The sequence below is a fragment of the Scyliorhinus canicula genome, chromosome 20, assembly GCF_902713615.1.
Source record: "Scyliorhinus canicula chromosome 20, sScyCan1.1, whole genome shotgun sequence".
NCBI classification, from domain to species: Eukaryota; Metazoa; Chordata; class Chondrichthyes; order Carcharhiniformes; family Scyliorhinidae; genus Scyliorhinus; species Scyliorhinus canicula.
In genome coordinates, this window is record NC_052165.1 from 72,552,644 (window position 1) to 72,565,371 (window position 12,728).

The 12,728-nt window shown below is 51.6% G+C and overlaps 1 protein-coding gene across 12 annotated transcripts in view; it reads right to left on the bottom strand.

Annotated features, from left to right (window-relative positions):
• The window catches only part of cntn1b (contactin 1b), a 903,199-nt gene that overhangs the window by 439,929 nt on the left and 450,542 nt on the right, over positions 1–12,728 (bottom strand). For all 12 annotated transcript variants that reach the window (XM_038780269.1, XM_038780265.1, XM_038780278.1 and 9 more), the window contains one exon: positions 8,018–8,113. In XM_038780269.1, the coding sequence (XP_038636197.1) occupies positions 8,018–8,113 (96 nt within the window). The remainder of the gene's footprint in view (positions 1–8,017; positions 8,114–12,728) is intronic.

A 12,728-nucleotide genomic window follows, 5' to 3' on the forward strand; every position in this document is an offset into this window, starting at 1 on the left:
CCCCCGGCAGGATCTTCCAGGCTTGCTGAAGTCCACCCTTCCCATGGTGGGTTCCCCAGCGGCAGGTCAGGCGAGCCATGCTAAAGCCCATACGCTTTGGCCGGACTGGAGGTGCCATGGGGAGGGAGGGGCTGGAAAATCCCAGCCGTGGCGCCAACCATGGCTCATTAGCGCGTGAATTAACTGCAATTTTTTCTGCATTGGAACGAGAGATTAGAGCTCAGAAGCAGCTCATTGGGCAGCACGGTGGCGCAATGGTTAGCACTGCTGCATCACGGCGCTGAGGACCCAGTTTCGATCCCAGCCCCGGGTGACAGTCCATGTGGAGTTTGCACATTCTCTCCGTGTCTGTGTGGGTCTCACCCTCGCAAACCAAAGATGTGCAGAGTCGGTGGATTGGCCATGCTAAACTACCCCTTAATTGAAAGAAATTGAATAAAATAAAGCAGCCCATTGGCCATAACGTACTTTGGAATGTTCTGAACATGTGAAAGACAGTACATACAACCAAATCTTTCTTTTCTTGCACAAGTATAAGTAGTTTCATTTCTGAGGATTGAAATCCTCATGATTTGTGAGCAAACCTATCATTTGTGGCCTGTGTCGGGGTTTTAAAGTGTTAATAATTGAGGAAAGGCAATTCCATTCCCTTTTCCACACCCTGACTGGGGTCAGGGTCACTAAAGTCCGAGGGAGCCGAATGACAACCTAATTCACTATGTCTGTAACACAGCCCCACTTAATCACTTGATAATGTGACCACATAAAATGGCGTCCAGCAAGAGATGCTGTGGAAAGTGGTCAAGGGTATGGACAAGCAGGCTGCAGAACAGATCAAACAAAGTTGCAACCCTGGCTTTGCAGACTTCAAACGATTTCACAGGTTGATGCGAATAACATTAAGGGGTCCGACCCCTGGGGGGACCTCTGCTGTGGCCTGGCCCACGATCGGGGCCCACCGATCGGTGGGCCGACTCTTGGGCTGGGGGCCTCCTTTGTTCCGCACTGGCCCCTGTAGCCCTACGCCATGTTGGGGCCGGCGCAGAGGAGACAGCGCGCATGCGCGGACATCGCGCCGGTCCCACTGCGCATGGGCGGACCCGCAACGCCCATCTGACGCCTGTTCAGCAGCTGGAGCGGCATGGGTCATGCTGTGGTCAGTACCATGCTGGCCCCATTTAGGGGTCAGAATTGCTGATCCTGAGGCCATGTTGACCCCATCGGGAAACGCGACGGCATTTACAACGCCGTCAACACTTTGCCTCAGGATCAGAGAATCCCGCCAAATAGAACTGTCCTGTCATTCACACTTGTTTACCAGACACAGCGGCACCTAACTTCCTTATTTGGAAGGGCCTACATGTTTCCAACACTTCCAGGCATGGCCACTGAGTGCCCACCCCAAAATTAATGTGGCAGCCCCTGATTGGACTTGATAGCCATAACCGTTGTGTGCACGTGAATAAATATTGTCCTGTTTTATAAACTGAGTCAAATAGTACTTGTCCACGGTATACAGGTTAAGTAAGACACACTGTGGTTTCGACAGGAGCAATAATAAGAACAGAAAATACTGAGACACGATGGTACTTCAGTCAGTGTCCAGAAGTCACAGCTTACGTTCCAGAAATGTCCCAGCTGAAAAGTTAACACTCTGGGCGTGATTCTCTGCACTCGCGAAAAATCGCGAAGTTGGCCGTGAAAACGGCCGGGTTTTGCGACGGCCCGACACGACCCATTTCCCGAGGTATTCAAGTCCGGGAAATGGACTAGGAACGGGGCCACGTCAATCACGTGCGCGATGACGCCGGAACACTGCGACGCTACGAACACGCCCACATGACGCTGCCCGACGCCGTAAAAAGGCGCGGGCGAGCGCAGAAACTGTAGGCCAAGGTGTCGGAGCTGAGGAGAGCAGCCCCGCGATTTGTGGAGGCTGACATAGAGATGCTGCTCGATTCCATCGAGCAGAGGAGGGGCATCATCTGCCCGCGTAGAGGGCATCGCCACCCTGCCAGCGCGGTGCGCCAGGCCTGGCGTGAGGTTGCTGCTGCCGTCAGTGCTGTGGGGCAGACCCCTCGCTCTGCTGACCAGTGTCGGAAGAAGATGCACGACCTCACCAGGGCTGCCAGGTTATGTGCCAAGAGGGTGCCCCCGGGTCACAACCATCACTCCCCCCTTTACTTAATCACCCACCTCCCCCCCTGGCATGGGGGGTGGTGGGGGATTGGGGCAGAGTGAGTTGAGGGTGGTTCACAAAGTTGTCACAGACCCAGCGCTCTGGCCCCCGTGGAGAGATGCAATCGTCTTATTACAACTTGACCCCCAAACTGTGCCAGTATCTGAACGGACTGCTGATACCTGCCGTATTCTAATGATCTACCTTTGCCCCCTCCCCCAACAGGACAAGACCGCTCACAACACCCGTGAGCGGAACAAGACGGGAGGGGGTCGCCCATCCTGCGGCCCCTCACCACTTTTGAGCAGAGGGCTCTGGACATTGTTGGCGGATCTGCCACCCGGGAGATCGCTCAATGCGAGGTTGGCGGAGCTGCAACAAGTGAGACAACCCTGCATGACAAACACCCCCCCCCCTCCCCCATCCTCTGTCCCTTCACACACCCTGCCCACTGGGATACCTCCCCCATCCTCTGTCCCTTCACACACCCTGCCCACTGGGATACCTCCCCCATCCTCTGTCCCTTCACACACCCTGCCCACTGGGATACCTCCCCATCCTCTGTCCCTTCACACACCCTGCCCACTGGGACACCTCCCCCATCCTCTGTCCCTTCACACACCCTGCCCACTGGGACACCTCCCCCATCCTCTGTCCCTTCACACACTCTGCCCACTGGGACACCTCCCCCATCCTCTGTCCCTTCACACACCCTGCCCACCGGGACACATCCCCATCCTCTGTCCCTTCACACACCCTGCCCACTGGGACACCTCCCCCATCCTCTGTCCCTTCACACACCCTGCCCACTGGGACACCTCCCCCATCCTCTGTCCCTTCACACACCCTGCCCACTGGGACACCTCCCCCATCCTCTGTCCCTTCACACAGCCTGCCCACTGGGACACCTCCCCCATCCTCTGTCCCTTCACACACTCTGCCCACTGGGACCGTCCAGCGCCCGGCCGAGCTTCTCTAAATAAGCCGTTTCATTCTTTTCCCTAGGACGTGATGCCGAACGACCAGGGCCGTCTGGCTCCAGACGGACACAGGCATCTGCCCCCACCTCACCCGGGGCTGCACGACAGAGGGTGCCCGATCAGCGGGGAGTCCCATCCTCCCCAACAGAATCTGTGGAGCACGAAGCCCAGAGGGCGGCGACACCCCTAGATGAAGAAATGGCCTGCAAACGCCCTGCGGCCTCTCAGCGGGCCAATGACATCGAGGAGGCATCCACCCAAGAAGACCTCGAGATAGCGGCACAGCTTTCTCCCGCACCATCCACCATCCCAGAGACACTCACCCCGGCTGGCCTATTAGTGATGAGGCTCCTGGGTCACAGTCTGGGTCGCACATCACAGCTGAGCAGGTACAGCAGGTGGAGGTCGGAGCAGCCGAGGGCCCGGACTCGCGGAGGCCAGACCAGGCCAAGGATGCAGCTGGCTCCCAGACGTTTTCTGAGTTCCTGGAGTTTATCAACCCACCCGCACAGCCGATGCATCAAGAAACCCAGGGACTCAATGACGGGATGAGGGCTGTCTTCCAGACACTGCAGACGCTGTTAGAGGAGTCGAACCGCGTCCACGAGCAGGGAGTGGTGCCGCTCATGGCAGAAACCCAGGCTGACACCGCACGGGTGGCATCCGTGGTGGAGGCAATGGGTGAAACGGTTTCGGCCATGGGTCAGGTTATGCAAGACGTTGGGCTTAATGTGCACGTGTCATCCTCGGCCCTGGACAGGGTTGCCCTCTCACAGGCAGCAATGTGCCAGAGCCAAAATGACATTGCCGGTGCACTGCGGGCCTTGGCCGAGTCTCAGCAGGTCATGGCCCAGTCGCAGCAGTCAGTCGCGGAGAGCATTAACCGCCTGACACACGTGCTAGATGGCGTCGTGCACTCACAGGTTGAGGTCGCACAGTCCATGGCGGGAATATCTAACTCCCTGGACTCCGTCTCTGCAAACCTTCGGATCCTGGTGGATACCGTTGCAGGCCTCCAGGACTGGCAGCACCAGGTGTCGGTGGTGCGACGGGGCACCTCCCCGCTCGCACCTCTGTCCCAAAGTGAGGCCCGGGGCCACCAGGCTCCCCGAGGGAGGAGGAGGTTTCGGGGCCCGTCCCATTAACTCCATCACAGGACATCCCGGAATTCTCGGCCTCCTCCCGTCCCATCCCTGGTGCATCGGGTGGGCAGCAGGCAGAGCAGGGTGGCACAACGTCACCCGAGACGCCCGCAGAGCAGCCTGGTCCATCAAGTAGAATAAAAATATTTAAAAAGAAAAAAGTGGTGGTGTACTTCCTTCTTGAACAAATGTGGCCCATGTGGTGTAGGTACACCTGCCATGCTGTTAGGGCAGTGAAGGAACGGCGATATATTTCCAAGTCAGGGTGGTGAGTGTCTTGGAGGGGAACCTCCAGGTGGTGGGGTTCCCATGTGTCTGCTGCCCTGGTCTTTCTAGAAGGTAGCGGTCATGGGTTTGGAAGGTGCTGCCTAAGGAACCTTGGTGAGTTCCTGCAGTGCATCTTGCAGATGGTACACCGGCTGCGTGGGTTGTGGAATGACTGTACGTTTGTGGAAGGGGTAGCAAACAAGTGAGCTTCTTTGTCCTGGATGGTGCTGAGCTTCTTGAGTATTGTTGGAGCTGCACTCATCCAGGCATTCCATCACACTCCTGGGCCGGCATTCTCCCCTACCCGGTGGGGCGGGGGTCCCGGCGTAGCGGAGTGGCGCCAACCACTCCGGCGTCGGGCCTCCGCAAAGGTGCGGAATTCTCCGCACCTTTAGGTTTCCAGCCCGCGCCGGAGTAGTTGGCACCACGCCGACTGGCGCCAAAACCGGCGCCAACAGCCTTTGACGCCGGCCGGCTGGCGTCGAGGCTGGCCGAAAGGCCTTCGCCGGTTTGCGCATGCGCGGTAGGGGGTGTCTCTTCCGCCTCCGCCATGGTGGAGGCCGTGGCGGCAGCGGAAGAAAAAGGGTGCCCCCACGGCACTGGCCCGACGGCCGATTGGTGGGCCCCGATCACAGGCCAGGCCACCGTGGGGGCACACCCCGGGGTCCGATCGCCCTGCGACCCCCACCTCCCCCAGGACCTCGGGGGCCCGTCCGCGCCGCCAATCCCGCCGCCACCAGAGGTGGTTGAAACCACGTCAGCGGGAGAGGCCTGTCAGCGGCGAGACTTCAGCCCATCGCGGGCCAGAGAATCGCCGCGGGTTCCCGCGATTCCGAAAAAAGTTGCGACGGCCATCCACGTCAAATGTTATCCTTGACTCCGCAGGTGTCGGAAGAGATGAGAAATCCCTTGGATGGTTCCAGAATGCTTCCCGTGTAATGACTGTCAACAGCCACAAGGTGGTGAGAGATTTGCATCGTACAACTATGTTTCTCATTGATACAACCAATATTCAAAGACATAAGGAGAACTGAGGGTCTTCAGGGAATTGGCTTAACACTGCTCCATCCCACTTCCAGCAGGCTCGATTGAGATGGTGGCAGCTGCTTCACCATGTGTTGTAAGTAAGTGTTCCTCTGAAATTCAACTTCCAAGTTCTTGCTCACTGACAGAAAAAGAGAGTTTAAATAGGGAAGGGGCACTCATTCGCCTGCTTATCCAGCACCCAAAGGTAAGGATATTGAAGAGCCCGCAGACCTGTTGTTCCCGATGTTTGACAAGATCTGGGTAAATTCCAGCCTTTTGTTACAGCTCAGCTGGTCAGGGAAGATAATCTGGGACCAGAAGTGTTTGTGAGCGATTCCCTCCGAGGAGACTGAAGATGGAGGACATCAAAGGAAACACGTGACCTCATCTACAAGCACATCAAAGAAGGATCTCATTTGGTCGAGTGCAGAGATGCACAGCTTGATTGCCAGCAGGTTTTCTGCAGCCTTTCATCTTTAAGACAAATTGAGTGTTGTCCCGGAGGATTGGGAAGCCTTTAAAAGCGAGCAGAGGACAACTAAAAAAGCAATAAGGTGGGAGAAGATGAAATATGAGTGTAAGCTAACTAGCAATATTAAAGGAAGATAAGAAGAGATTTTTTTCAATATATAAAAGGTAAGAGAGAGGCAAAAATAGACACTGGACCACTAGAAAATGTGGCTGGAGAAGTAATAATACGAAACAAAGAAATGGAAGAGAACTGAATAATGCATCAGTCTTCACGGTGGAAGACACCAGTGGGATGCCAGAGCTCCAGGAGAACCAGGGGGCAGAGGTGAGTGCACTGACCATTACAAGGAGAAGGTGTCCTAAAAGAGATAGCTGATGAAATTGTGGAGATATTAGTGATGACCTTTCAGGAATCACTGGAGGTAGGAAGGGTCCCACAGGACTGGAAGGTGGCTAATGTAACACCACTGTTTAAGAAGGGAGGGAGGCAGAAGACAGGAAATTGGTGCACAAGTGAATAGCACTGTGGCTTCACAGCGCCAGGGTCCCAGGTTCGATTCCCCGCTGGGTCACTGTCTGTGCGGAGTCTTCACGTTCTCCCCGTGTGTGCGTGGGTTTCCTCCGGGTGCTCTGGTTTCCTCCCACAGCCCAAAGACGTGCAAGTTAGGTGGATTGGCCATGCTAAATTGCCCTTAGTGACCAAAAAGGTTTAGGAGAGGTTATTGGGTTACGGGGATAGGTTGGAAGTGAGGGCTTGGGTGGGTCGATGGGCTGAATGGCCTCCTTCTGCACTGTATGTTCTATGTTTAAAGGCTCCTGTGGGGCGGTGGTGTCGACTGAAACATGGTGTCCCTGGCGGGAGGGCCTCCCTATGCACTGGGTCTCTGGGTGTGGGGGGGTGGGGGGCTCCCATTTTAGGGTCACTGGGGGGGGAAAGGTTCCTCGTAGAGGAGGGGTGGGTGGGTAGTGCATTGTGGGTGGGGCTGGAGGAGGGTGGCCCTCAGATGGACATTAGGGACAACTCCCTTAAGGAGTTACCCCCTTGGTCCACCATGGCAGGCTCATGTTTGGCGACACCTGTAGTACCCCCTGCCCACGTGATACCCGGCCCAGAGGACCGGACGATCACGGAGGGCTGGAATAGGGTGGTGGGCCCGCTAAATAATAATAATAATCTTTATTGTCACAAGTTGGCTTACATTAACACTACAATGAAGTTACTCTGAAAAACACCTCGTCACCACATTCCGGGTACACAGAGGGAAAATTCAGCTTGCCCAAATTACCTAACAGGATGTCTTTTGGGACTTGTGGGAGGAAACCGGAACACCCGGAGGAAACCCACGCAGACAAGGGGAGAACATGCAGACTCCGCACAGACAGTGACCCAAGCCGGGAATCGAACCTGGGACCCTGGAGCTGTGAAGCAACAGTGCTAACCATTATGCTACCGTGCAGCCCTAAATGGATGTAATTGAGGCATTAAGACGGTGAAAGAATTCCTCATTGGACTTTGAATCAGAAGTCAACCAATATTTACTTTCTCTGTGGTTTCTGTAATTGTAAAACCTCCTTTTCCTATCCGTCTCTGTACAGGGTGCGGACTGGGATATTGTGGGCCCTCCTTTAGTGGACCATCTTTCCTTGAGTTTGCTGTGGGGTTTTTAGTCAGAACTGGGTCACAGAAAAACCAAGTGGTCAGGAAGTACGTCGGCCCTTATTAAACACAAATCAAAACTCCCTTTCTGTTAATGGATGGGTGACCAGAAGAACATTATTGCGGCTTGAACAGATCCCCTCTTGTACGTAACGACCATAGGCTAGGGAGGACTTAACACCTTCAAGCGAAGGGGGAAGAGGATGTTATTGGTAAGAAAGGGAAAGCAAAATAGAAGCACAATTGGGATGCATCAATATTCATGCAAAGGTCTGATCGGTGTGTGTGGAATTACCTGGGAAATGTGGGGGTGCGGCACAGAGAAGCATCGCACCAACTCCTAATCTCACTTCCACAGTTTGGCGTTCCTCAGTGGGAAACCTCTCGAGATCTGGAGGAAAAAGATATGGGAAAAAAGTTGTTTTTAATACCACTGATTACCGCAAGTGACACTGTATAAGAGCAAAGCCCTGATTTCTAACCAAACCAACAAGAAAAGGGCTTGACAGGTTGGAGTCGGACACCATTGAAGGTAAAATTTCAGTTGGAGCTGAACCCTCAGGATTTACAATACTTGCTTTTGTTGACTGGGTTTTCATTCTTCAACAGTGTACAAAACTCATTGATATCCCAGTCAGGTGTTTGTGCCACTTAAAGCAATTTGACTTAATGCAAACCTACCTTGCAGCCTCAAGTATGGCCATTAAGAATAATAGGCAGATCTGAATTCATCACAAAGCTTAGTCACGGAATTTCATAGAATTCCTAGAAGGAGGCCCATTGGTCCACTCTGAAGTAGCACCCTACCTAAGCCCACTTCCCTGCCCTGTTCCTATAACCCCATCTAATCTGCACATCCTTGGACACTAAGGCGCAATTTAGCATGGCTAATTCACCTAACCTGCACATCTTTGGACTGTGGAAGGAAACCGGAGCACCCAGAGGAAACCCACGCAGACGTGGGGAGAAAGTGCAAACTTCACACAGTCACCTAGGTCGGGTTTGAACCCAGGTCCCTGGTGTTGTGAGGCAGCAGTGCTAACCACTGTGCCACCATGCTGCCCTTTAGTGGTTGGTAGCCACAATCTAGTCCATAAAAGACTCGCAGATATAAGCCACAGCTGACAATGAATCCTTAGCACCCATTGAATGAATGCCAGCAGGTCAGCGGGAATTGCGCTTCCGAATCTGCAGAATTATTATTGGGTGGTGAACATAGATATGGTATGGAAGTGGGTAGCGGAGGAGAGGTTGGTGTGGGGACGGCTTCCTAGAAAGGGACAAGTCTGAAGATGCTATTGTTGGAACGTCTTCCACTCTTGCTGGCTAGGTTCTCCACGAGCCCAATAGTTGTATCAGCTTTGAGGGTGTAGAATCTATTTTGGCAGCTCTGTAGGATGGAAGGCTTGTCCCTGTGGGAGCCAATTTGTGGTAACCACAGGTTTGTTCCGGTGGAGCTGGACCCGAGGTTTCCAGGGTGACGGCAGTTGAGGATAGACTGTTTTTGGGGCCTGTTTGTTGGGGTAAGTATGTGGAATTGGAGGAGCTTCAGGAGGTGTGTTTGCTGCCAAAGGGGAATGGGTTCAGGTACCTGCAGATGAGGAAGGAACTTCTTGAGGAAGGAGTTAGGTTTGTTCCCATGGCTGCCGCCTCCAGCGCTACAGGACAAAACGTCCATCTGAGGATGAGATAGGCAAGGGTGAGGTGTCAGATATGGGGAGCTGATGGAAAGGGACACTCTGGGAGGGGAGATGCAGATCAGGGTGTGGAGTGAGGCGCAGCGAAGGATAAACTGAGTCTCATCATTTGAAGCGGTGCACAGGGCTCATATCATAGAATTTACAGTGCAGAAGGAGGCCATTCGGCCCATCGAGTCTGCACCGGCTCTTGGAAAGAGCACCCTACCCAAGGTCAACACCTCCACCCTATCCCCATAACCCAGTAACCCCACCCAACACTAAGGGCAATTTTGGACACTAAGAGCAATTTATCATGGCCAATCCACCTAACCCGCACATCTTTTGACTGTGGGAGGAAACCAGAGCACCCGGAGGAAACCCACGCACACACGGGGAGGATGTGCAGACTCCGCACAGAGTGACCCAAGCCGGAATCGAACCTGGGACCCTGGAACTGTGAAGCGATTGTGCTAACCACTATGCTACCGTGCTGCCCTATAATGTGGTCAAGGATGAATCAGCTTTTTCCAAGGGTGGAAAAATACTCTTCCCACCACCACCTGAGGAGGAGCATGAATTGGAGGGTGAGGGGTAGCTGAGATCAGACCCTAACCATGTTTAAATGCCTGAGTCAGACACTACAATTATGTCCTAAAAGGATGGGATCAAATGGGTTGAATGGCTTTCTCCATTCAAACCTCTCCGGTCGTGGTCTCCATTCTTCCTGATGTGGAGATGCCGGCGTTGGACTGGGGTGAGCACAGTAAGAAGTCTTACAACACCAGGTTAAAGTCCAACAGGTTTGTTTCAAACACGAGCTTTCGGAGCGCAGCTCCTTCCTCAGGAGGAAGGAGCAGTGTTCCGAAAGCTCATGTTTGAAACAAACCTGTTGGACTTTAACCTGGTGTCGTAAGACTTCTTACTCCATTCTTCCTGAAATACCTGTCCACAGAGTCCCTCCTTCAAAATGGGAGTGTCAACATGCTATCTGACTCTGAAAGACACCATAGCCAAACCCAATCCTATTCTCACCCAATATTCATACAAGTGATGCCAGCAAAGATTAAAGGACAAGGGAATGAGAATTGTACAGCAACGTCCCCACCCATTCCAGTGGAAGCGAATGTCTTGCACCTTTTACTGTCCTGATTGCAATCAGCTCAAGAACCTTTTGTGGCTGTTAATAAGTGCTCATGTTCAACAATGCTGAGATGATGGAATGGACAGGTTAACGGAAGTTTTAGAAATGAATGCTTGAATCAAGCTTTGTTCAAATGGCTCTTTCAATCAAAGCAAAGAGAAAGATAGATTGCGGGCTCACTCAACCTGCTGATGCCCAACTCTGCTGTATTCCAATCTGGTTGGGAGAGAGTTTCGAAGATGAATTGATTCGGAATCAAATTTCATGCAACTGCACAATCTAGGGAGTAATGGATGGCCAGGGACACATTACAGAGGCACTCGCTACCTTGGATTGGTTAGGAATTCATAAACATTCATTGCAAGCCCCCTTTCTCTCCTTCCCCCATGAACAATTGAGTGATATTTATAGCTCAGTAATCTGTCCCTGACCATCTCTTAACATATAATAACAGTAAACAGAAGATAGTACGACGAGAAGCTGAGGGATAAGATTTAGAACTCTCTAGTGAGCTGACCCTACAACTCTTGAGTGACAAATTACAAACAAAAATCATCAGTGGATATAAATTCTACCCTGCGGTTTCGTTCCGCATCCTTCATTTTACTGAGACGCCTGGCCAATGCATCAAAATACAAAGCATCAGCAAGGTCAGAAAGTGATCAGACAAGGCAAGTCGGCAATCACAGATTCGACGACACCAGTCTTGGCTTTTAAATGAAAAGTTGAAGGTACATGAGCTATGAGACTGCAACTAAAAGGGCAAAAAAACCAGAGTGCAAGTTTTAACAACTGACGAAAATAATATGCAAGTTATAATGTGATGCCGACAACGCTAATGAAGCTGGTTCTGAAGTGCAGATATAATTACTTCACGTCGCACAACGATACTGTTTCCAAGTGATTGGCAGAGTATTGAGCAGCACAGCTGGCCATCAGTTCATCTATATGCACCAGAAGCAGCAAATCATTAAGATTGTTCACCTCAGACTGACTCAAATACAGAGCTACTTCAAACAGTGAGCTTGTAACTAAAATCTAATTTGGTTTAAACTGATCCCAGCCATTGTAATTCGAATTGGAATGATATAAAAATGGAGCTAAAAGTCAGATTCATGTATGATTCAAGAAAGCTGTTCCAACGCTGATTAGATAAAGACTCCAAACATAAAATGAAAGTGCATAATTCTAAAACAGTGAGAGGGGAGCATTAATGAATGGTGAACTTATGCAATGAGAGGTGACCATTTGGGTCCATTTCAACACCAATGTAGAACTCGGTGTGCCATGAATGCTGCTCAATTTGCACAAGGACTCAGTATTGATACGATGAGAAAAAATATTCTGCATTTTCATGTTTTTCTTGTTATAATAAACTGCTGTTCATTAAACTTGATCAATTCTTCAAAATGGTCTTGAGTCCACACCAACCAAGCTCACAGGTTGTCACAATATCCCTGTAATACTTCGGTATCTTTTGGTTTACAACAAAGTTATGCCTGTTGCTCGGAGGCAATAAAATATATATCAGAGGAAATGGCTCTATTTATGGGTAGGTTTGCTGGTGCTGTCTTCTGGTGCTCTGGTCGAAGGGCTCCCTGGGAGTAGAGCAGATTCCCAACAAAGGACAGTTAGAAAATCACTGCCACATGAGCCCTCCGTGGAAAGGTGTGGCATGGTCTGGGTGAAGGTGGCAGAGTGCTCCTGAAAGGACCCCACCATCCACCTCCATGTCCTCTTTACCCAGTGGGTCCTCCAACAAGGAGCTTATTCCATGCATTGGCCATCATGCATTTCAGCACCACAAAAAAAATCCTTCATTGCTTTAAACCTTTTCCCCCTTGCCTTACCTTAATTGTTTAATTTGAAAATTTTAAGTGTCCTGGGTTTATGTATAAAATCCCCGCGAGAAATAAACAGGTGCAGATAAAATGTCCAAAAGCGATACTTTCACCTTGTGCGTTTCTCACTGGCCTGAGGTAAATGTGGAAGCTTCCGGAGAATTATTACAGCCTACATCGCTGAAATCTGGCTGGTCACACTCACCAAAAAAATTTCAGAGAACTGATTGTGGAATTCATTAACCTGCCCGAGACCTAATTTAGTGCAAAACAAAATATGCGACGTTGGACTACAGAAGAATGGGTGGTGAACTTCAGAGGAGTTCATTATACATGAAGCAATCG